Source organism: Scyliorhinus torazame, chromosome 3 (genome assembly GCF_047496885.1).
Source record: "Scyliorhinus torazame isolate Kashiwa2021f chromosome 3, sScyTor2.1, whole genome shotgun sequence".
Lineage (NCBI taxonomy): Eukaryota > Metazoa > Chordata > Chondrichthyes > Carcharhiniformes > Scyliorhinidae > Scyliorhinus > Scyliorhinus torazame.
The window spans coordinates 9,357,857-9,381,804 of record NC_092709.1 but is presented as its reverse complement, the minus strand read 5'-3'; the positions used below and the strand labels follow the sequence as shown (position 1 = coordinate 9,381,804).

General features: G+C 52.2%; 1 protein-coding gene across 1 annotated transcript in view; it reads right to left on the bottom strand.

Annotated features, from left to right (window-relative positions):
• Positions 1–13,966, bottom strand: part of LOC140408228 (uncharacterized protein C4orf54-like) — a 33,492-nt gene extending 19,526 nt beyond the window's left edge. Inside the window, exons 1-3 of the mRNA XM_072495161.1 lie at positions 13,834–13,966; positions 10,798–12,821; positions 8,212–9,870 (exon numbers count right to left, since the gene is read on the bottom strand). Coding sequence (XP_072351262.1) covers positions 8,231–9,870; positions 10,798–12,821; positions 13,834–13,844 — 3,675 coding nt within the window. The 5' untranslated portion in view covers positions 13,845–13,966 and the 3' untranslated portion in view covers positions 8,212–8,230. The remainder of the gene's footprint in view (positions 1–8,211; positions 9,871–10,797; positions 12,822–13,833) is intronic.
• Positions 13,967–23,948: the final 9,982 nt, after the last annotated feature.

The following is a 23,948-nucleotide window of genomic DNA, read 5'->3' as shown; positions in this document are numbered from 1 at the left end:
ACTTCATGTTGCTTTCTTTCTAACGTACACCATAACTCTACAAACTGCAGATCTCCCCCCTTTCTCTCAGTTCAGCTTAACCAGAATCTCACCATTGCAGCAGTGTAACATCTGCCCCCCCCCCCCCCGACACTGATTTTGCTTATAAACTGTTGCATCTCAAAGTTCGCCCAATTCTGATGAAGGGTCCTCACCCTGAAATATTGGGCGGGATTCTCCCATTCCCCCAGCCGTGTGTTTCCTCGGAGGCGCGCGGTTCGCTGGCAGCGGGATTCTATCTTCCCACCGCTTGCCAATGGGATTTGACATTGTAACCACCCCACCGGGGAAACCCCCTGGCGGGTCTGTGCTGCTGGATTGAAAATTGAATGGCAATGACTAGGGAATTCTGGCCAAAAATAAATGAGATCTGACAAAGCGTTATGTGGCGGATGAATGTGTGCCAGCTCTGGAACCTCTGTCGTTCCAGTGCGAACAAACCAAGTTTATCCAACCTCTCTTCATAGCTAATGCCCTGCATACCAGGCACCATCCTGGTAAACCTCTTTGGTACCCTCCCCAAAACCTCCACATCCTTCTAGTAGTGTGGTGACCAGAATTGAACACTGCCATTGACCTGTGCTGTCATGAAGGATTCCTATCTCCACATTTGGAACATTAACTCCACCCCTTCCTCAGCTCACCTGCTGCTGAAACCCTCATCCATTCTTTTATCGTCTCCAGGCTGGTTTCCCACGTTCTGCCCTCCATAAACTTGAGACCATCCAAAACCCTGCTGCCTGAGTCCTAACTTCCGCCAAGCCCCATTCATCCATCACCCTGCACGCACTCACCCACATTGGCTCCAAGATCAGCAATGCCTCAAATTTAAAATTGTTTTCAAGCCTCTCCCCCCCCCCCCCCCCACCCCCCTCCCACCGTGGCCTCACTTTTTTTCTTCATCTCCTCCATCTCCACAACTCCTCGAGATCTTTGCGCTCCTTCAATTCTGGACTCGAGAGCGTTCTGGATTTAAATCCCTCCACCCTTTGCCGGCTGCGCCTTCTGTTGCCTGGGCCCCAAACTCCAGAATTCCCTTACCAAATCTCCCCACCGCTTTCTCCTCCTTTAAACAAACCTCTTTGACCAAGCTTTTGACCCCCTTCCCTGCTATCGCCTTATGTGGCTCAGTGTTAGATGTTACTACCACACCAACATGTGAATTAGGGGCAACTGTAGATCATTTGGCCGCTTGGGCCTTTAATGCCATCCAATAACGTCACAGCTGATCTGATTGTGGCTCCAACTCTACTTTTCTTCCTACCCTCTATGCCCATTGGCTGTGATCTAGCAGCCCCGTTAACCATGGCTGCAAATCCCGTGATTAAGAACAAAAAAAAGTACAGCACAGGAACAGGCCCTTCGGCCCTCCAAGCCTGCGGCGACCATGCTGCCCGACTAAACTACAATCTTCTACACTTCCGGGGTCTATATCGCTCTATTCCCATCCTATTCATGTATTTACCAAGACATCCCTTCAACATCACTATCGTACCTGCTTCCACCAACTCCTCCGGTAGCGAGTTCCAGGCACCCACTACCCTCTGTGTAAAAAAAATCTCCTCTCAACATTGCCCCTTGCAGCTTAAACCTATGTCCCTTAGTAATTTACTTTTCCACCCTGGGAAAAAGCTTCTGACTATCCACTCTGTCTATGCCCCTCATAATTTTGTAGACCTCTACCAGGTCTCCCCTCAACCTCTGTCGTTCCAGTGAGAACAAACCGAGTTTATTCAACCGCTCCTCATAGCTAATGCCCTCCATACCAGGCACCATCCTGGTAAACCTCTTTGGTACCCTTCCCAAAGCCTCCACATCCTTCTGGTAGTGTGGCGACCAGAATTGAACACTATACTCCAAGTGTAGCCTAACTAAGGTTCTATAAAGCTGCAGCATGACTTGCCAATTCTTATACTCAATGCCCCGGCCGATGAAGGCAAGCATGCCGTATACCTTCTTGACTACCTTCTCCACCTCGTTGCCACTTTCAGTGACCTGTGGATCTGTACACCCAGATCCCTCTGCCTGTCAATATTCTTTTAAAAAATAAATTTAGAGTACCCAATTATTATTTTTTCCAATTAAGGGGCAATTTAGCATGGCCAATCAACCAAACCTGCACATCTTTAAGTTGTGGGGGTGAAACCCACAGACATGGGAAGAATTATGTGACCCAGGGCCGGGATTCGAACCCGGGCCCTCCACGCCGTAGTTCCAGTGCTAACCACTGCGCCGCCCCCTGCCTGTCAATATTCTTAAGGGTTCTGCCATTTACAGTATATTTTCCATCTGTGTTAGACCTTCCAAAATGCATTACCCCACATTTGTCCGGATTAAACTCCATCTGCCATCTCTCCGCCCAAGTCTCCAACTGACCTATCCTGCTGTATCCTCTGACATTCCAAATCGCTCTCCGCAATTCGACAAACCTTTGTGTCATCCACAAACTTACTAATCAGACCAGTTACATTTTCCTCCAAATCATTTATATATACTACAAACAGCAAAGGTCCCAGCACTGATCCCTGTGAAACACCACTAGCCGCAGTCCTCCAATCAGAAAAGCACCCTTCCATTGCTACTCTCTGCCTTCTATGACCTAGCCAGTTATGTATCCATCTTGCCAGCTCACCTCTGATCCCGTGTGACTTCACCTTCTGTACCAGTCTGCCATGGGGGACCTTGTCAAAGGCCTTACTGAAGTACATATAGACAACATCCACTACCCTACCCTCATCAATCATCTTTGTGACCTCCTCGAAAAACTCTATCAAGTTAGTGAGACATGACCTCCCCTTCACAAAACCGTGCTGCCTCTCGCTAAAATGTCCATTTGCTTCCAGGTGGGAGTAATTCCTGTCTCGAAGAATCCTCTCCATTAATTTCTGGCCACTAAATCTCACAAGTGGCCAAAAACAGTACTTGGGCCAGCGAGATCTCAGTTAAAGATCCAACTCCCGCCCCCCTGGTGATATGATCAGGTTCACGCCCAGCAAGGGTCTGAAACTGATCTACATCTTTTAACATAAATTATCATGTCATTAAAGGCCTTGAAGCCATAGCGTTCACCCACGACCAATCCTTCCGGTGGCTGATATCATGCTTTACTACTGGTTCTCAAAAACAGAACCCAGTCTCGATGACCATGCTGGGGGCGCAGAGGTGCCTGTAGCCTCTGGAGTTGGTGGACATGGGGATATACCAAGGGTTCACTGGCGGGCGGAGTGGGGGGGGGGGTGGTTTATCCATTTCCATGGAGGGGGGTTTCCCTTTCTGTGTGTGAGGGTTGGGCGGTGTTCTTCTTAGCCACTGGGGGGGTCCAATGTCCGTTAGGAGGGGGGCGCGGTGGAGTTCCGATAGCCATTGTGGGGGGGGGGGGTCCATTTGACGGGTGTGTGTGTGTGTGGGTGGGGGGGTCCTATATTTAATTTTAAAAGCTGCGCTCCGATCTCAGATTCCCAACTTTACAAGTGTTTTTAGTCCCTGCCCCTCCAGCTGGCTGCGTGATCCTCGCCAGAACTCTGAAATTGCTCAGAGTGCCGTATGATCAGAAGAGAAAAGGCGGATTTGAAGCCGGCGAGTTTCACACAGCTTTTCTCGGCCTGGTCCAAAATTCTGTACAATTTGTAGAAGATTGCACTCAGTGAGGCCACCACCACAGTCATTCAAACGTCTATCTAACTCTGCCTTGAAAATGACAAAAGTTACTGTTTGATAATCACTGTTGTGAAGAGCCTTAGGGCACTACATTGCATTGATGATGCTTTATAGAGGGAACTATCTAATTCCTCATCAAAGGGATTTATTAACTCTACCTCAGTGATAGCTTGTGCCAGAGAATTCCACATTCTGAACAATGTAAAGAACTTTCCTTTGATCACCTTTTAAATTAATCTTTGTACCTCCATGTCACCATTTCGCTGACTACTAGTAGGTTTTCGCTATTTACCTCATCGTAACATTGAGGACCTCTGTCAGATTACCCACTCGGTCGTCTCTGAGTGTGAAAATCCAACCTTCTCAGGTTTCTCTACAAAACTCTAAACTTTCATCTTCACTACTCCTGCAACCTTTCCGTAGCCTTCATTTCCTTCCTCTAATCGGATAGCCAGAACTACACACAATATTCCAACTGCAGCCAGAAACAGACTTTGTAAAGTTATGTGGAATTACAGTGTTTGTAGCACAGAAGCAAACCCTCCAGCCCCCCTGACCTATACTGCTGTTTATGCTCCGCATGATCCCCTCGTCCCCCCTATCAGTATATCATCATAGAATTTACAGTGCAGAAGGAGGCCATTCAGCCCATCGAGTCTGCACCGGCTCTTGGAAAGAGCACCCTACCCAAGATCAACACCTCCACCCTATCCCCATAACCCAGTAACCCCACCCAACACTAAGGGCAATTTTGAACATTAAAGGCAATTTATCACGGCCAATCCACCTAACCTGCACATCTTTGGACTGTGGGAGGAAACCGGAGCACCCGGAGGAAACCCACGCAGACACGGGGAGAACGTGCAGACTCTGCACAGACAGTGACCCAAGCCGGGAATCGAACCTGGGACCCTGGAGCTGTGAAGCAATTGTGCTATCCACAATGCTACCGTGCTGCCCCTTCGATTGCTTCGATTCCTTCCTCCCTCATGAGTTTATCTAACTTCTATGCAAACGTATCTACACTATTGACCTGAAGTACTCTTTGAGGTAGTGATTTTCACAATCTCCCCAATCTGAGTAAACAGTTTTCTCCTGAATTCCTATTTGAATTTTTTAGTGACACTCTTTTCCATAAGACCATAAGACATAGGAGCGGAAGTAAGGCCATTCGGCCCATCGAGTCCACTCCACCATTCAATCATGGCTGATTTCAACTCCATTTACCCGCTCTCTCTCCATAGCCCTTAATTCCTCGAGAAATCAAGAATTTATCAACTTCTGTCTTAAAGACACTCAACGTCCCAGCCTCCACCGCCCTCTGTGGCAATGAATTCCACAGACCCACCACTCTCTGGCTGAAGAAATTTCTCCTCATCTCTGTTCTAAAGTGACTCCCTTTTATTCTAAGGCTGTGCCCCCCGGGTCCTAGTCTCCCCTGCTTTCAGGCCCATTGATTTGGACTCACCCACAATCGAAACGTTTTCCTTATATCTAACCCATCAAACACTTTCATGATCTTACAAAGACGTGTAACTTTACCTTCTCTGTTTTTATATGCTGTGCTTCTAGGATCGCAACTGTGGATTCTGTTGCCTTTTAAATCTGGAACATTCTTCCCCACGCCCGCCAAATGTTACTGATGCTAGGCATCAAGTAAATATTTAAAAACTGAGAATGATAGATTTTACGTTGCCAGAGTATTCAGAGTTTGCAGAACCAAAGTGGATAATTTGGAGTCAGGCACAAATCAGCCATGACCCAACTCAATGGTGGAATAGGCTCAGAGGGCTGAATGGTCTACACCTATTCCTATATTCCTTTTCTATGGAATTCTCTATTTAGGCTGCTTTGTTTAATGATCCCCAGATCCACCTGCATTTCTGCTCTATTCACAGTCTTATTGTTCATGATCTATGTTATTAGGGCAGCACGGTGGTTAGCACTGTTGCTTCACAGCGCCAGGGACTCGGGTTCGATTCCCGACTTGGGACACTGTCTGTGCGGACTCTGCACGTTCTCCCCGTGTCTGCGTGGGTTTCCTCCGGGTGCTCCGGTTTCCTCCCACAAGTCCCGAAACGCGTGCTTGTTAGGTGAATTGGACATTCTGAATTCTCCCTCAGTGTACCCGAACAGGTGCCGGAATGTGGCGACGAGGGACTTTTCACAGTAACTTCATTGCAGGGTTAATGTAAGCCTACTTGTGACAATAATAAAGATTATTATTGTCAGATTCTTATATTCAAAATACATGACCTGATATATTTCTGTATTAAAGTGTACCTGACCCCCCCACCTGTCCAGCTGGCCTGTCTATGTTCTTCTGCAGCCTTTTACAATCTTTGCCACAATTTACCACACTTCCCAAGTGTATATTGTTGGCAAGGATTTATTTTACTGCAACCTCTCCACCCATTTTCCCTGACCGACACCCCAGCCTCACATCCCATTCCTCTGTGACAGAGGGATGATCAGCACGGCATTACACTCAAGGCGGAGCAGCTATGTAAGCTCTAATTTAAGATATTCAGTTAGTACAGTGGCAGGCGAAAATGCCTGCAGTAATTTCAATTGTGCGGAACAACTTTCCACGGTATGCATCGTAACCAAGCTATGGGGAAGGCTGAGAAAGTCGATCATTTCCCCTTAGAGCAGTGATGGGTAATCTGCGGCCCATGGCCCTTCATGGTTCCGAGTGCGGCCCATGAGACATTTTGTTGACTGGAGCCCGCGCGGAGGATTGCCAAATTCCACTGATTTCTGTCTTTGGCGTTTTTCCTACCGGTTTGACTGAAGTGATTCGCACATAAGGCGAGGATGATCGAAGTGAGGTCTGATTGCTCACAACACGGACAGTGTGAGCCCTGCACTCCCTCTGTGTCCAAATATTTACCACTTGTCTGTATCATTTGAAATTGATGATAGCCAAGCATGTTCTATAACGCTTTATAAAATATTCGGCATGTATTAAATTTATTTAATCTTATTCGTGGTTAGTGATCCACTCCCTCGCCATGGTTACCCATCATTGGACTAGAGAAAAGAAAAATTCCGTCTCCCACCTTTGCATGTGGAAAGCTAATTTCCTGCTGCGGAAACATGTTTTGAGGTTATATTGGACAAAGAATAAATCTCCTGTTGTGATGCTTTTATTTTATTCTTAAAAATTAAAAATCGTTTTATGGTATCTCATTCTTTGAAAATACAGTTAAAAATAAAGGTGTCGTCTTTTAATAAAAGCTCTGTTTTTTGTTACTTCTCTGATTAATGTTTTTTTCATAGAATTTACAGTGCAGGAGGAGGCCATTCGGCCCATTGAGTCTGCACCAGGCCTTGGAAAGAGCAGCCTGCCTAAGCCCACACCTCTATCCTATCCCCATAACCCCACCCAACCTTTTTTTTTGGATACCAAGGGCAATTTAGCATGGCCAATCCACCTAACCTGCGCATCTTTGGATTGTGGGAGGAAACCGGAGCACCCGGAGGAAACCCACGCAGACAGTGACCCAAGTCGGGAATTGAACCTGGGACCCTGGAGCTGTGAAGCGACAGTGCTAACCACTGTGCTATCGTGCTGTCCTGTGTAGCCAATATAAAATATTTACGACACCTATGTACCCCCTCCTATCTACAATTGCAAGTTACATTCATATAGTACCATTAACTTAATAAAGCATCCTCAGGATTTTCACAGCAGTGAGCATCATCAAACAATATCAGACACCAAGATATGTAAGGAGATATTAGAACAGGTGATCAAAAGCTGTGTCAAAGAGGTAGGTTTTGAGGAACATCTTAAAGGAGGAGAGAAAGGCAAAGAAAGGGATGTGGGCAATATTGCATTTATTGTCAATCCCTAGCCACCCATTTCAGAGGGTAGTTATGAGTCAATACATCGCTGTGGGTCTGGAATCACGTGTAGGCCAGACTAGGTAAGGACGGCAGATTTCCTTCCCTAAAGGACATGAGTGAACCAGCTGGGATTTAAAAAAAAATTTGAGTACCCAATTATGTGTTTTTTTTCCAATTAAGGGGCAATTTAGCGTGGCCAATCCACGTAATCTGCACATTTTTGGGTTGTGGGGGTGAGGCCCACGCGGACACGGGGAGAATGTGTCAAATCCACACGGACAGTGACCCGGGGCCGGGATTGAACCCGGGACCTCGGCGCCGTGAGGCAGCAGTGCTAACCACTGTGCCGCCATGTCGCCCTACCAGCTGGGTTTTTATGACAATCTGCTAGTTTCATGCTCACCAGTACTCTTTTTCCTAATTCCCGATTTCCTCAATTACATAAATACATTTAAATTCCCGAACCGCAATGTTGAGATTTCAGATCAATGGCCAAACTTTAGGATTACAATTCTAGAAATATACGACTTATGCTAAGGTGCCCAATTAGAAGTATGTCTTACGATTTGGCTATCACGACCATGTTACTAAAACCTGCACGGTTAACCCTGGTCTAATGGGCAGTCTGCATTGCTCCCCACAGGTACAAAGGTACATACTCACATTCTGCACACCTGCACTCTCATCTGTGTTCCACCACAAAACTCATGGTGGTTCCATCGAAGGAAGGTGGGGCGATGATTCTGGGCCCTGGCTGCGATGTGAAGCTGATCACCGGTTTTCCTTCTGAGAAGGCCTTGGATGCCCCGGTTATGGGTTGAGAGGTCAGAGTGTGTGTAGGGTTCAAGGCTTTTCCGGTTGGGGAATAATAAGGACTCTCCATGTAACGGACGTCGCTGGGCTGGCACACCGTACTGTAGAGTTTCCCGGTCTCGCTGCATTCGTTCTCTGGCCGGGAGAGCGGAGTGGGTAGATTGGGCAGCATGGCTGGCGAGGGTAGGAATCCAGGGTAGACCATGTAGGTGGCGCCGTAGGTGCCAGGGTTGATTGCAATGGGAGACATGGGCACTGGCATGGGGGCCATGGGCTGCTGGGGCATGGGCACATCCACGTAATGCCGGGTCTCTGGGTCGTACAGTCGCTTGAGGGCGGGTTGCATGGGCGTGTCGACCAGGTAGTACTGCCCGGTGCTGGGGTCCAGCAACATCTTGCGCTGCGTGTGCGGAGCTGGGTAGCAGGGCACTGGGGGGCTCTCCATCAGCACCGGCGGTTGCACCTTAACTGGGCTGATCAGCTCTGGAGGCTGCACCCCAGGTGGGGTGAAGGTGATGCACCTGGGTGGAGGTTGGTGGTAGATGGTGGCGGGGGACGGTTCCCGTTGTTGTTTGGGGCTGGGGCTGTGAACGTGGCCCGGAGGCAGAGAGTAGGCGGCAGTAGGCGGCGGTGCGGGCGCTGCTTTGATGGGGATGGTCAGGTAGTTGCCGTATTCGGAGGGGAGCGGTTGCTGCGGGTTCTGGGCGCCGCTCTGTCGCTCCGCCGGAGTTTGCGCCGCTCGGCTTGGCTCCTCCAGCGAGTGGCGGCGGGGCGCCCGCAGCGAGCGGGATTCTGGCGGCGGCGGCGGGCTCCTGGCGCGGGCGGGTTTGCGTTGCGGCAGCACCGGGGTCACGGTGAAGATGTGCGGGACGGTGCCCCGGGTCCCGGCGGGGACTCCCGGGGGCTTCCCTGCAGCGGCCGCTTGCACCCTCCGGGCGGGCGGGAACGCCGCCCGTTCCTCGCTGGCGATCAGAGACAGGACGTGACTCCCGGCGAGCGAACCGGCGCCAGACTCGCTCTTGCGTTTCCACTCGTTCTTGTCGAACACGTACAATTCCTCCATGGTCCGCACGGCCGCCGTTAACTTCTCCAGAGCCAGCTGCTTACTGGCGGCCGCCGCGCCCGGCGAGCTTCCCGCCGCCGCCTCGCTGAGCGCAGCGCGGCCGTTCTTCATGCCGGTTTCCGGGCTGCTGTCCCCGCTGCTCTCACCGGCAACTCGCCTCCCCGCAGAATCGCGCCGGCTCACCGCCTGCAGCACGATGGGCAGCAGCGAGCTGACCGCGCCGGCGGGAAGTGGCTCGCGATTCTGCAGCTTCAGCAGCTGGTAGGAGGTTTTCACCAACTTCCTGACATCCCGGACCTGGTGCAGGGGGGTCGGCAGTTTGTGCAGATCCTCCCTGATGTCCCTCACAGTGAAGTGAGGAGCTTTACTCCTGGGATCTTCCTCTGCCAGCGACACGCACAGCGCCTGGAATCTGCTCTGCTCAGCTCGCCCCGCCTCACTCTCGCCTATATCGGGAGGGGACAGGTTGGCACTGCTGAATGCACCCCCCTGCTGCCCACCACCCTGCCGCCCACCCCCCTGCTGCCCAACCCACTGCCCCCCAACCCCCTCCCCACTCCCCTGCCTAACCCCCTGCCGCCCAACCCCCTCCCCGCCCTGCTGCCCACACCCCTGCCGCCCAACCCCCTCCCCGCCCTGCTGCCCACCCCCCTGCCGCCCAACCCCCTCCCCGCCCTGCTGCCCACCCCCCTGCCACCCACCCCCCTGCCGCCCAACCCCCTCCCCACTCCCCTGCCGCCCAACCCCCTCCCCGCCCTGCTGCCCACCCCCCTGCTGCCCGCTCCCCTGCTGCCTGCTCCCCTGCCCACCCCCCTGCTGCCCACTCCCCTGCTGCCCACCCCCCTGCCGCCCAACCCCCTCCCCCCCCTGCTGCCCACCCCCCTGCTGCCCGCTCCCCTGCCCACCCCCCTGCCGCCCAACCCCCTCCCCCCCCTGCTGCCCACCCCCTACTCTGATGCGCATTTCTGGCCATTTGCAACTTGCTGCCTGACTGTCTGCGCTGCCCCCCTCCCCACCCCCCTGCCGCCCAACCCCCTCCCCACCCCCCTGCCGCCCAACCCCCTCCCCACCCCCCTGCCACCCAACCCCCTCCCCACTCCCCTGCCGCCCAACCCCCTCCCTGCCCTGCTGCCCACCCCCCTGCTGCCCGCTCCCCTGCCCACCCCCCTGCTGCCCGCTCCCCTGCCCACCTCCCTGCTGCCCAACCCCCTCCCCACCCCCCTGCCCGCTCCCCTGCCGCCCAACCCCCTCCCCACCCCCCTGCCCGCTCCCCTGCCGCCCAACCCCCTCCCCACCCCCCTGCCCGCTCCCCTGCCGCCCAACCCCCTCCCCACCCCCCTGCCCGCTCCCCTGCCGCCCAACCCCCTGCCCACCCCGCTGCCCGCTAGTTGCCCCTCTCTGGGCTAAATGCCCCCCCTGGGCTTGGCTTGGCCGTTTTGTTCCTGGCCCCTGCCCCCGGGCTGCCCTCTGGATGCCGGGCACGAAGAGATGGGACATTTTCCGCTCCTGGCAGGCGCTTTGCCGCCCGATGTGCGCCCGGACGCGGCGGGGCGCTCCCCCGGCTCCGGCCTCGCTGTCCCCGGTCAGCAGCCGCTCCAGTTGCCGCCGATCCGCCCAGAGGCGGAATGCGCTGCGCTCGCTGCCGAATGCGCCGCGCTGCTCCGCCGGCGGGAGATCGGGGCAGTTGGCGGCCGGGTCCCCGGTCCGCTGGCCGGGCGCTGGGGAAGGTGGGGCGCTGCCCGGGAGGCAGTAGTGTTGATGCCGAGTGGCCGCCTCTTTGGGGAGGTGCGGGGACGCGGCGCGGACCTCCCCCCGCTCCATCCGCAGCTCCTGCTCCAACTGCATCTTCTTGCCGATCACATTCTGCAGGAGGCTGCAGGCCAACACCGACCTCCTCGGAGCCTGCTCCATGTGTGCGGCCGCTCTGCCCCTCTCCCCGCTGCTCTCCCTCTGCGCCGCTTCCCGCAATCCGGCCGCATTCCGGACCCGCCTCCTGGCCGGGAGCCGCTCCTTCCCATCCCAGCTGGGAATGCCGCTCGGGGGGGAGTCCCCGGCTCCAAATCCCTCCCCTGGGCCGCCGCTCTCTCCTCCCGCCCCATTTTCCTGCCGGTCGGGAACGGCGCTCGCCACATCCTCCGCCGGCGAGTGTTTCCGTGCCGTCCCGGCACTCGCGCTGGACGCCGCATTCCCGCCAGCAAACTGGCTGCCGTTCCTCTCCGCCGCTGCTGTCCCATCAGGAAGATCGGGAGGTTCGGCGCAGCGCTGGGAGGACAAGTCGGCGGATCGGTCACTGGCGCAGAAAGTGTCCAAATATTCATCCCCGGGCCGGGCCAGACTGCGGAAAGTTCGCGACGTTAAACTTCCCACTTCCTTATCGGCGTCGTCCAGCTCACTGGGTCCGCCGGAACTCCCGCTGCAACTCTCCAAAGCTGCGCTCCTGCCTCCGTCCGCCGCTCCTTCCGCCCGAACTCCCGCCGGCGAATCTTCCCAAATCCCCCGCCAATTCCGCTCCTTTTGGGAATGGGCGCGAGTTTCCATCTCCACCGCCCGGGCACTGGCCCGGATTGACAGGTGGATGAGCCCGGCGCAGCTGGCACTGCCAGCGTGCCCGCCGCCCGCTGCCCACTCGCCATTCCGCCACCCGCCTGCCTCCTCCGCGGGCGGCGGCGCATCTCCGGCGCAACTTGCGGCGCGCGGGGTCTGGGAATCTTCCTCGGAAGCGTCGCTGTGTCCGGAGCTGCTGTCCAGGAGGGTGCAGCTGGCACTGCCCTCCAGGGCACAGCAAGATCCCAGTGCAGACTCACAATCCCCATCATGGTCCAGCTCATACAGTTGGATCTCGTGGGTGCTGATAAATTGCACCTCGTCCTTCCCGGCGGATTGGGAATGATCCCAGGACACATCCCTGTCCGCGGTGTTTCCAGTCTCGCCCTCCTTACGCCGGCAGATTTCCCAGCCCGCGGCCATTTCACAGCCGGAAAATTGGGCGGAGGGCTCGCCCGACCAGCCAAGCCGGCGAGATCCACGCTCTGCCGCCCGGGTCTCCTCGCCGCCGGCGCTTCTCCGGCGAGAATCTCCCCCGCTCTCCTCCCTCCTCATTGCGCTCCGCCCGATCTTCCGCCGCTGCCCCCGGCACCGCTCCGCCGGATCTTCCGCCGCTCCGGGCTGGCTGCTGCCCGTCACTCCGCGGGGGCACCGGCTGGTGCGGCTCGCTGCCCAGTCCCCGGTGCCACGGGCAGAGAGGGCTCCCGTTCCCAGCGGCGCTCCCAGCCTTCGCCACCGAGACCCACACAATGTGGCAGCTCCCAGCTTCACTGTCCCAACGACACTCACGTCAGCAGCCCACATCCAGCGAAATGTCCCTCCTGAGCCAGCCAGAACACAACCACTGCATTTCCTGCAGGAAATTCACATTGAAAGAGTTAAATCAGCGACACAATCTCCAAAACCTGCAGCACGGTTCATGTTAAAATCCCACGTTGTGCATTTCATTAATTGAAATCTGAGCCCGGACTTTTGCATTCTTTGAAAAAGGACAACCTTTCATAAAGCAGATTATAAAGAAAAAAATTGCATTAATATAGCGCCTCCAGAGTGTCCCAAAAACCTTCCACGCCCCTTCACAGTCCCTGCTGCTAACGTTGAGACAGTGGGACGAATTGGACAGCTTTGAAAGGGGCAGCATTTGAAGGATGGGCCGAATGGGTTGTGTTCATTCTATATAATCACAAACACCCAAATTGGTAAAAATCACCCCCCCCCCCCCCCCACCTCCCATTTAATAAAAATGCAGAGATTCTAAACAAATGGGAAGGAAATCTATATAAATCTTGCCTTTATAATTGCTGTTAAGCCAATTTTGCACCGACTCTCTGCGCAAATTACTATTTCTGTTCACCCTTTTGCCCGGGAATTTCCAAAAAGTAGCACAAGATCCGCGTGCAGGTGCGGAATCTTGGTGCCAAACCTGAGGATTTTTAAACAGCCAAACCACTTTTAAACATCAGATCACTATCTAAAGGTGGAGACTTGAAAAGGGCTGTGGCGATTCACCAGTTAACAGCAAGTGAGAATCTCATTCAGTTACAAGGTGTAAGATTCTGAGAACACATTCAGGTCCCCAGAGTAACAGATTTAAATCACCCTCGGCAGCATCGCTATTGGCACCGGTCTGAATACTACCCCCATTCCGGATCAAAGATTGGTGCAGGCTGAGTTGAACAATATTTAATTGCAGCACACATGAAACTGCAAGAACACCCTGAAATCACCCGCATTTATGACTGAATGCTCTACACTATTTTGCGGGTGGGGGGGCGAATTTCTTAATTTTTGAGCGTAAGTTATTTTGGCTTTGAATCAAATGCGCCAGCAGAAGATTGTTTAAATCTTTTGATTAACAGCAGTACCTTGCGCACATCAATCAAATAACATGACACAAGTCAGCGACTCGCCAGAGCGGATGGAAGCAACACTCACAAGGCTGACAGCGCCTGATTCTCCCTGGGCTGAGGGCCGGGGGTGAGCTGGACAGAGCTTCATCGGGAGTTCCTCGGGGTCTTTGTTGGGAGCGCCTCAATAAAGGCGATCTCTGAGTCACAACTGGAAACTATTCATAGACAATGCGTCACTTATGCCGATTGAATAAAGTACTATTTTAAACTAAGCCATTACACTGGCTGATAATGAAAATGAGAAGGGGTGGGGCAGAGATAAGGGGAAACGGAAATCGGGGATGGGGTTTTGGGTGGGTGTCTCGCCCTGTTTAATGTTCACAGTCCTGTGGTCGGGGCTGACATGTCCAACGGAACGACATGCCCCTTCCCCGATATCAGCGCTCCCAAAACTTGTTAAAGACATATTTCAAACTGGTTATAATGTAGGGAATGCGGTGCTGCAGCTTCCACAGTGCAGCTCTCCCTCAGTACTGATCCTCTGACAGTGCAGCACTCCCTCAGTACTGACCCTCTGACAGTGCGGTACTCCCCCAGTACTGACCCTCTGACAGTGCAGCACTCCCTCAGTACTGACCGTCTGACAGTGCGGCACACCCTCAGGACTGACCCTCTGACAGTGCAGCACTCCCCCAGTACTGACCCTCTGACAGTGCGGCACTCCCTCAGTACTGACCCTCTGACAGTGCAGCACTCCCTCAGTACTGACCCTCTGACAGTGCGGCACTCCCTCAGTACTGACCCTCTGACAGTGCAACACTCCCTCAGTACTGACCCTCTGACAGTGCGGCACTCCCTCAGTACTGACCCTCTGACAGTGCAGCACTCACTCAGTACTGAGTCTCTGACAGTGCAGCACTCCCTCAGTACTGACCCTCTGACAGTGCAGCACTCCCTCAGTACTGACCCTCTGACAGTGCAGCACTCCCTCAGTACTGCAGCACTCCCTCAGTACTGACCCTCTGACAGTGCAGCACTCCATCAGTACCGACCCTCTGACAGTGCAGCACTCCCTCAGCACTGACTCTCTGACAGTGCAGCGCACCCTCAGTACTGACCCTCTGACAGTGCAACACTCCCTCAGTACTGACCCTCTGTCAGTGCAGCACTCACTCAGTACTGACCCTCTGACAGTGCAGCACTCACTCAGTACTGACTCTCTGACAGTGCAGCACTCCCTCAGTACTGACCCTCTGACAGTGCAACACTCCCTCAGTACTGACCCTCTGACAGTGCAGTGCTCCCTCCGTACTGACCCCCAGTGCAGCACTCCCTCAGTACTGATCCTCTGACAGTGCAGCACTCCCTCAGTACTGACCCTCTGACAGTGCAACACTCCCTCAGTACTGACCCTCTGACAGTGCAGCACTCCCTCAGTTCTGATCCTCTGACAGTGGAGCACTCCCTCAGTACTGACCCTCTGACAGTGCAGCACTCCCTCAGTACTGACCCTCTGACAGTGCAGCACTCCCTCAGTACTGCAGCACTCCCTCAGTACTGACCCTCTGACAGTGCAGCACTCCATCAGTACTGACCCTCTGACAGTGCAGCACTCCCTCAGTACTGACTCTCTGACAGTGCAGCGCACCCTCAGTACTGACCCTCTGACAGTGTGGCACTCCCTCAGTACTGACCCTCTGACAGTGCGGCACTCCCTCAGTACTGACCCTCTGACAGTGCAGCACTCCCTCAGTACTGACTCTCTGACAGTGCGGCACTCCCTCAGTACTGACCCTCTGACAGTGCAGCATTCCCTCAGTACTGAACTTCTGACAGTGCAGCACTCTCTCAGTACTGACCCTCTGACAGTGTGGCACTCCCACAGTACTGACCCTCTGACAGTGCGGCACTCCCTCAGTACTGACCCTCTGACAGTGCAGCATTCCCTCAGTACTGAACTTCTGACAGTGCAGCACTCTCTCAGTACTGACCCTCTGACAGTGTGGCACTCCCTCAGTAGAGCACTGTTGTGGTAGGGCTGCAGTCTGGAGCGGGACTTGGACCCACAACCATCGTGACTCAGAGTGAACCCTCTATCCACTCAGGCTTATTAAATAAGTAATAAATCCCACACCATGCACATATTGTTTTAGGGATATAAACAGCGATGTTTTGTACCATAACCGACACCATGGCATTAGTTTGGAGTGAAAGTGACGCTGAATATCAGAAAGTAAATGTCCATGGATTTGAGTTTCATTAAGGCCACTCCATTTATTATCGTCTTTCTAGAGAAAAAAACATTGATTACGTGCATGATGTCTTCACACTTGGATTAGTTTGGCGCCACGAGATGCATTTACAGCATGAGGCACAGTAAGGTCGACATTGGTTAAATTAGAAATTATTTCAGGAGATGTGGGTCTAGATTACGGAGACCAGAGTCTCCGGCACTGGAAGTAATAATAATAATCTTTATTATTGTCGCAAGTAGGCTTCCATTAACACTGCAATGAAGTTACTGTGAAAATAGCGGTTCAGGAGAAATCACAGATTTGTTCCCCTCGCTAGCAATAGATACATCTGCAGACAAATAATCACCACCCACATTAAAAATAAAGAGCAGTGGATATGTGGGGGAAATGTGAGCCTCGCTCACTCTGTCGTTATGGATTGCAGTATATTATACTCCTGCAGGGTGATGGGCCGGTCACAGGGCTGACAACAGGTGTGTTATAGACATGCAGCTCCAAAGACAGTCTCCCCCAGCAGCAGCCAATTTGTCCCGCACTGTCTCCCAATATACAGACACCCAAATACAGCACACACAGCAAGACATGGCCCTGAGCTTGAACCATTCCAGTCCAGCTGTATTCAGCAGTCACATGCAGTTGATGGGAAATTTACAACGTAAATGGCTGGTTGAGTGCCCCCAGTGGAATAAACAGACCCCCACTACCCCCCGCCTCCTACAATTCCTTTCATTTCTAATACCGCCCCAAGAGTGTGTGGGGGGGGGGGGGGTGCAAATTCAGTCAAAGTTTGGTGTAAGAAACCCATTACCGAAGCAGCAGGGATAATAGCAGGGCCAGTGCGACTCGCCAAACTGCTCTGGCACAGGGCCAGCACAAAGATGATCGGCTGAATGGCCACCTTCTGTGCAGCAACCCTCCTGCATTCTTGTGCATTCTGTCCGGGGACAGGCCCTTGGCACACTGTCTCCTGTTTCTTCAACCACAGCTGATTTTTTTGTGGCATTTTGCTAATGCTCTCCCCTCTCGGGTGCAGAGCGAGGAGGCAGATCTCTATCTCAGGCAGGTGTCTACCTCAGGCAGATCTCTATCTCAGACAGATGTCTACCTCAGACAGGTGTCTACCTCAGACAGATCTCTATCTCAGACAGATGTCTACCTCAGACAGGTGTCTACCTCAGGCAGATGTCTACCTCAGACAGACCTCTACCTCAGACAGATGTCTACCTCAGGCAGGCATCTAAAGGTAGGTGTCTACCTCAGACAGATGTCTACCTCAGACAGATGTCTACCTCAGGCTGGTGTCTACCTCAGGCAGGTGTCTACCTCAGGCAGGTGTCTGCCTCAGGCAGGTGTCTGCCTCAGGCTGGTGTCTGCCTCAGGCATGCATCTACTTCAGGCAGGTTTCTCCTTCAGACAGGTGTATACCTCAGACAGGTGTCTACCTCAGACAGGTGTCTACCTCAGACAGGTGTCTACTTCAGACAGGTGTATACCTCAGACAGGTGTCTACTTCAGACAGGTGTATACCTCACACAGGTGTCTACCTCAGACAAGTGTCTACCTCAGGCAGATGTCTACCTCAGACAGATGTCTACCTCAAGCAGATGTCTACTTCACTCAGATATCTACCTCAGGCAGATGTCTACCTAAGGCCAGCATCTACCTCAGGTAGGTGTCCACCTCAGACAGGTGTCTAACTCTGACTGATGTCTACCTCAGGCTGTGTCCATCTCTGACAGATGTCTAAGTCAGACAGATGTCTACCTCAGTCAGATGTCTACCTCAAACTGATGTCTACCTCAAACTGATGTCTACCTCAGGCAGGTGTCTACCTCAAGGTGATGTCTACCTCAGGGTGATGTCTACCTCAGACAGGCGTCTATCTCAGACAGGCGTCTACCTCAGGCAGGCGTCTACCTCAGGCAGATGTCTACCTCAAGGTGATGTCTACATCAGGCAGATGGCTACCTCAGGGTGATGTCTACATCAGACAGGCGTCTACCTCAGACAGGCGTCTACCTCAGACAGGCATCTACCTCAGACAGGCATCTACCTCAGGCAGGTGTCTACCTCAGACAGGTGTCTACCTCAGACAGGTGTCTAACTCAGTCAGGCGTCTTCCTCAGACAGATGTCTACGTCAGACAGATGTCTACCTCAGGCAGGTTTCTACCTCAGACAGATGTCTACATCAGACAGATGTCTACGTCTGGGTGATGTCTACCTCAGACAGATGTCTACCTCAGACAGATGTCTACCTCAGACAGGCGTCTACCTCAGACAGGCATCTACCTCTGGCAGGCATCTACCTCAGGCAGGTTTCTACCTCAGACAGATGTCTACCTCAGGCAGGCGTCTACCTCAGACAGATGTCTACGTCAGACAGATGTCTACCTCAGACAGGCATCTACCTCAGGCAGGCATCTACCTCAGGCAGGTTTCTAACTCAGACCTCTAGTTGGCAATGTGGAGGAGCAGAGAGATCTTGGGGTCTATCTTCATACATCTTTGAAAGTTGCCACTCAGGTGGATAGAGCTGTGAAGAAGGCCTATGGTGTGCTTGCGTTCATTAACAGAGGGATTGAATTTAAGAGCCGTGAGGTGATGATGCAGCTGTACAAAACTTTGGTAAGGCCACATTTGGAGTACTGTGTACAGTTCTGGTCGCCTCATTTTAGGAAGGATGTGGAAGCTTTGGAAAATGTGCAAGGAAGATTTACCAGGATGTTGCCTGGAATGGAGAGTAGGTCTTACGAGGAAAGGTTGAGGGTGCTAGGCCTTTTCTCATTAGAGCGGAGAAGGATGAGGGGCGACTTGATAGAGGTTTATAAGATGATCAGGGGAATAGATAGAGTAGACAGTCAGAGACTTTTTCCCCGGGTGGAACAAACCATTACAAGGGGACATAAATTTAAGGTGAAAGATGGAAGATATAGGAGGGATATCAGAGGTAGGTTCTTTACCCAGAGAGTAGTGGGGGCATGGAATGCACTGCCTGTGGAAGTAGTTGAGTCGGAAACATTATGGACCTTCAAGCAGCTATTGGATAGGTACATGGATTACGGTAAAATGATATAGTGTAGATTTATTTGTTCTTAAGGGCAGCACGGTAGCATTGTGGATAGCACAATTGCTTCACAGCTCCATGGTCCCAGGTTCGATTCCGGCTTGGGTCATTGTCTGTGCGGAGTCTGCACATCCTCCCCGTGTCTGCGTGGGTTTCCTCCAGGTGCTCCGGTTTCCTCCCACAGTCCAAAGATGTGCGGGTTAGGTGAATTGGCCAATGATAAATTGCCCTTAATGTCCAAATTGCCCTTGGTGTTGCCCTTAATGTCCAAATTGCTCTCGGGTGCAGAGCAAGGAGGCAGATCTCTATCTCAGGCAGGTGTCTACCTCAGGCAGATCTCTATCTCAGACAGATGTCTACCTCAGACAGGTGTCTACCTCAGACAGATCTCTATCTCAGACAGATGTCTACCTCAGACAGGTGTCTACCTTAGGCAGATGTCTACCTCAGACAGACCTCTACCTCAGACAGATGTCTACCTCAGGCAGGCATCTAAAGGTAGGTGTCTACCTCAGACAGATGTCTACCTCAGACAGATGTCTACCTCAGGCTGGTGTCTACCTCAGGCAGGTGTCTACCTCAGGCAGGTGTCTGCCTCAGGCTGGTGTCTGCCTCAGACAGATGCCTACCTCAGACAGATGTTCGCCTCAGGCAGGTGTCTACATCAGACAAATGTCTACCTTAGACAGGCATCTACCTCAGGCAGGCATCTACCTCAGGCAGGTTTCTACCTCAGACAGATGTCTACCTCAGGCAGGCGTCTACCTCAGACAGATGTCTATGTCAAACGGATGCCTACCTCAGACAGGTGTATACCTCAGACAGGTGTCTACCTCAGACAGGTGTCTACCTCAGACAGGTGTCTACCTCAGTCATGTGTCTACCTCAGGCAGGCGTCTACCTCAGACAGATGTCTACGTCAGACAGATGTCTACCTCAGACAGATGTCTACCTCAGGCAGATGTCTACCTCAGACAGGTGTCTACCTCAAGCAGATGTCTACTTCACTCAGATATCTACCTCAGGCAGATGTCTACGTCAGACAGATGTCTACCTCTGACAGATGTCTAAGTCAGACATATGTCTACCTCAGTCAGATGTCTACCTCAAACTGATGTCTACCTCAGGCAGGTGTCTACCTCAGACAAATGTCTACCTTAGGCAGGCGTCTACATCAGTCAGATGTCTACCCCAGAGTGATGTCTACATCAGGCAGGTGTCTACCTCAGGCAGATGTCTACCTCAGGGTGATGTCTATCTCAGACTGGTGTCTACCTCAGACAGGCATCTACCTCAGGCAGCCATCTACCTCAGGCAGGTGTCTACCTCAGACAGATGTCTACCTCAGACAGGTGTCTATCTCAGACAGGTGTCTACCTCAGACTGGTGTCTACCTCAGTCAGGCGTCTTCCTCAGACAGATGTCTACATCAGACAGATGTCTACCTCAGGCAGGCGTCTACCTCAGACAGATGGTCTACCTCAAGCAGGCGTCTACCTCAGACAGATGTCTACGTCAGACAGATGACTACCTCAGGCAGGCGTCTTCCTCAGGCAGGTGTCTACTTGAGACAGATGTGTATCTCAGACAGTTGTGTACCTCAGGCAGGTGTCTAGCTCAGGCCGATTTCTACCTCAGGCAGATGTCTATCTCAGGCAGATTTCTGTTCAGGCAAATGCCTACCTCAAGCTCGCGTTTACCTCAGACAGATGTCCGATTCAGACAAGCGTCTAATGCCTTTGGTTCCTGGGTTCAAATCCCACCACAGCAGATGGTGAAATTTGGATTCAAGAAAAATTGGGGATTAAAAGTCAAATGATGACCATGTAAATGTTGATTGTTGTAGAACCCCATTTGGTTCACTAATATCCTTCAGGGATGGGAATCTGCTGTCATTACCTGGTCTGACCTATTTGTGCATCCAGACCTACAGACCCAGTGTGGTTGACTCTTAAATGTACTCAGTCCAAGGGCTAATTAAGGCAGGAAAATAATTGCTCGTCCTGCCACCGATGTCCAAATCCCATGTTAGAACTAAAAATAATTCTATGATTCTACAACATAAAAACAGGAAATAACAACTGTAAATTGGAGGCATCAAAACTATTATATATTTAAATCAAATCTTTAAAAGTTCCCAGAACGATGACGCATCTGCCAGAAGGCAGATTAATCTGACCACAGCAGAGTGGAATGTATCAAAAGTCTGGTAAAAGTCGGAGCAAGACACTGCGGCGCAGTGGTTAGCGTTGCTGCCTCAAGGTGTTCGATCCCGGCCCCGGGTCACTGTCCGAGTGGAGTTTACACATTCTCCCCATGTCTGCATGGGTCTCACCCCCACAACGGGCAGCGGTAGCACAGTGGTTAGCACTATGGCTTCACAGCGCCAGGGTCCCAGGTTCGATTCCCCGCTGGGTCACTGTCGGTGCGGAGTCTGCACGTTCTCCCCGTGCCTGCGTGGGTTTCCTCCGGGTGCTCCGGTTTCCTCCCACAGTCCAAAGACGTGCAGGTTAGGTGGACTGGCCACGCTAAATTGCCCTTAGTGTCCAAAAAGGTTAGGAGGGGTAATTGGGTTACGGGGATAGGGTGATAGTGAGGGCTTAAAGTGGGTCGGTGCAGACTCGATGGACCGAATGGCGGAGTTAGGGAATCCGGCCGCCAGCGACCAGCGCGCTGCTGAGAGACACCCGGCGGTGGGACCAGAAAATCCAGCCCATAATACCCAGTGCTTGAGCTGTACCTGAATTTGGAGTCAAAAACCCAACAAAGTGACTTAACGAGCAGTATTATCGATACATGAAGCAAAGGAAGGGTTTGCTTTTTCGATGCTGCTGTTCACAATCTCGGGGTGCCCCAAAGTACCTTACAACCAACAAAGCATAATTACTGTTTGAATGTACAAAACACAGCAGCCAATTTTTACAGCAATGGTTATTTGAAATGCTGGTTGATGGAACAATAGTGAGTGAAGACACTGGGGAGAACTCATAGAGATTTTACAGTGTGGAAGGAGGCCCTACAGCTCATCATGTCCATGTCTACCATCAAGCACCTATCTATTCTAATCCTATTTCTCAGCTCTTGGTCCAGAGTTTTGTTTCCAATGGCATTTCAAGTGCTCATCTAAGTACTTTTTAAAAGCGGTGAGGGTTCCCGCCTCTATCACCCTTTCAGGCAGCGAGTTCCAGATTCCCACCCCCCTCGGGGTGAAAAGGTTTTCTCTCACATCTCCTCGAAACCTTCTGTCCATTACCTTAAATCTATGCTCCCTGGTTATTGACCCCTCACTAAGGGGCAAGGTACCTCCTTATCCACCCTATCTATGCCCCTCATAATTATATACACCTCAGTCAGGTCACCGCCTCAGCCTTCTCTGCTCCAGGGAAAACAACTCCAGCCGATCCAGTTTTGCTCGATAATGGAACACTCCAGCCCAGGCAACATCCTGGTGAATCTCCTCGGCACCCTGGCCAATGCAATCACTTCCTTCCTATAGTGTGGGGAGCAAAACTGCACCCAGAGCTCAGGCTGTGGCCTAACAAGCATTTCATACATCATAGCCTCTTATATTCAAAATCTCGGTTAATAAAGGCACGTATCCCATATGCCTCCTGAATTACCTTATCAACCTCTCCTGCTGTCGTCAGAGATCTGTGAACCTGCACACCAAGGCCCCTCTGAACCTCTGTACTTCCTCGGGTCTGACCATTCGGTGTCTATTACCTTGTTAGTGCTCCCAAAATGCATCACCTCACACTTCTCAGGGTTAAATTCCATTTGTCACGGTTCTGCCCATCGAACCAACCCGTCTATATCATCCTGTAACCTATGGCTTTCCTCCTCACTATTTACCATACCACCAATTTGTGTGCGAGAAATGGTTAATGGAGTTCAATACCAGATAAGTGTGAGGTGTTGCATTTTGGAAAGTTAAATCAAGGTCGGATTTTCATGTTGAATGGTAGGGCCTTAGGGAGTATCGTGGAACAGAGGGACCTTGGAGTTCAGGTGCCCAGTTCTCTAAAGGTGGAGGCACAGGTAGATAGGGCAGTGAAGAAGGCTTTTGACTTGCTGGTCTTCATCAGTCAGGGCATTGAGTATAGAAGTTGGGAAGTTGTGCTGCAGTTGTACAGGGCGTTGGTGAGGCCGCACCTGGAGTATTGTGGTCAGTTTTGATCGCCTTGCTATAGGGAAGATGTGATTAAACTGGAGAGAGGCAGAAGGGATTTACAAGGATGTTGCCAGGACTCAAGGGACTGAGTTACAGGGAGAGATTGGACTGGCTGGGACTTTTTTCTTTGGAGTGTAGGAGACTGAGGGGTGATCTTATAGAGGTGAATAAGATCAGGAGAGGCATGGGGATAGGGTGAATGCACTCAGTCTTTTTCCCAGGCTTGGGGAATCGGGAACTAGAGGGCACAGGTTTAAGTTAAGAGGGGAAAGAATTAATGGGAACCTGAGGAGCAACTTTTTTACACCGAGGGTGGTACGTATGTGGAATGAGCTGCCGGAGGAAGTGGTGAGGCAGGGACATTGACAACATTTAAAAGGCATTTGGACAGATACATGGATAGGAAAGGTTTAGAGGGATATGGGCCAAATGCAGGCAAATGGGGTTCGCTTCGATGGGCGTTTTGGTTAGCATGGACCAGATTGGGCTGAAAGTCCTGTCTCCGTTCCGTAGATTCTATGATCTATAGTGCTACCACTGCGCCACCGTGCTGCTCCCTCCTACATTCATGTCCAGATCATTAATGTACACTACAAACAACATGGAATCCTGCACCGATCCCTGTTGAACATCACTGG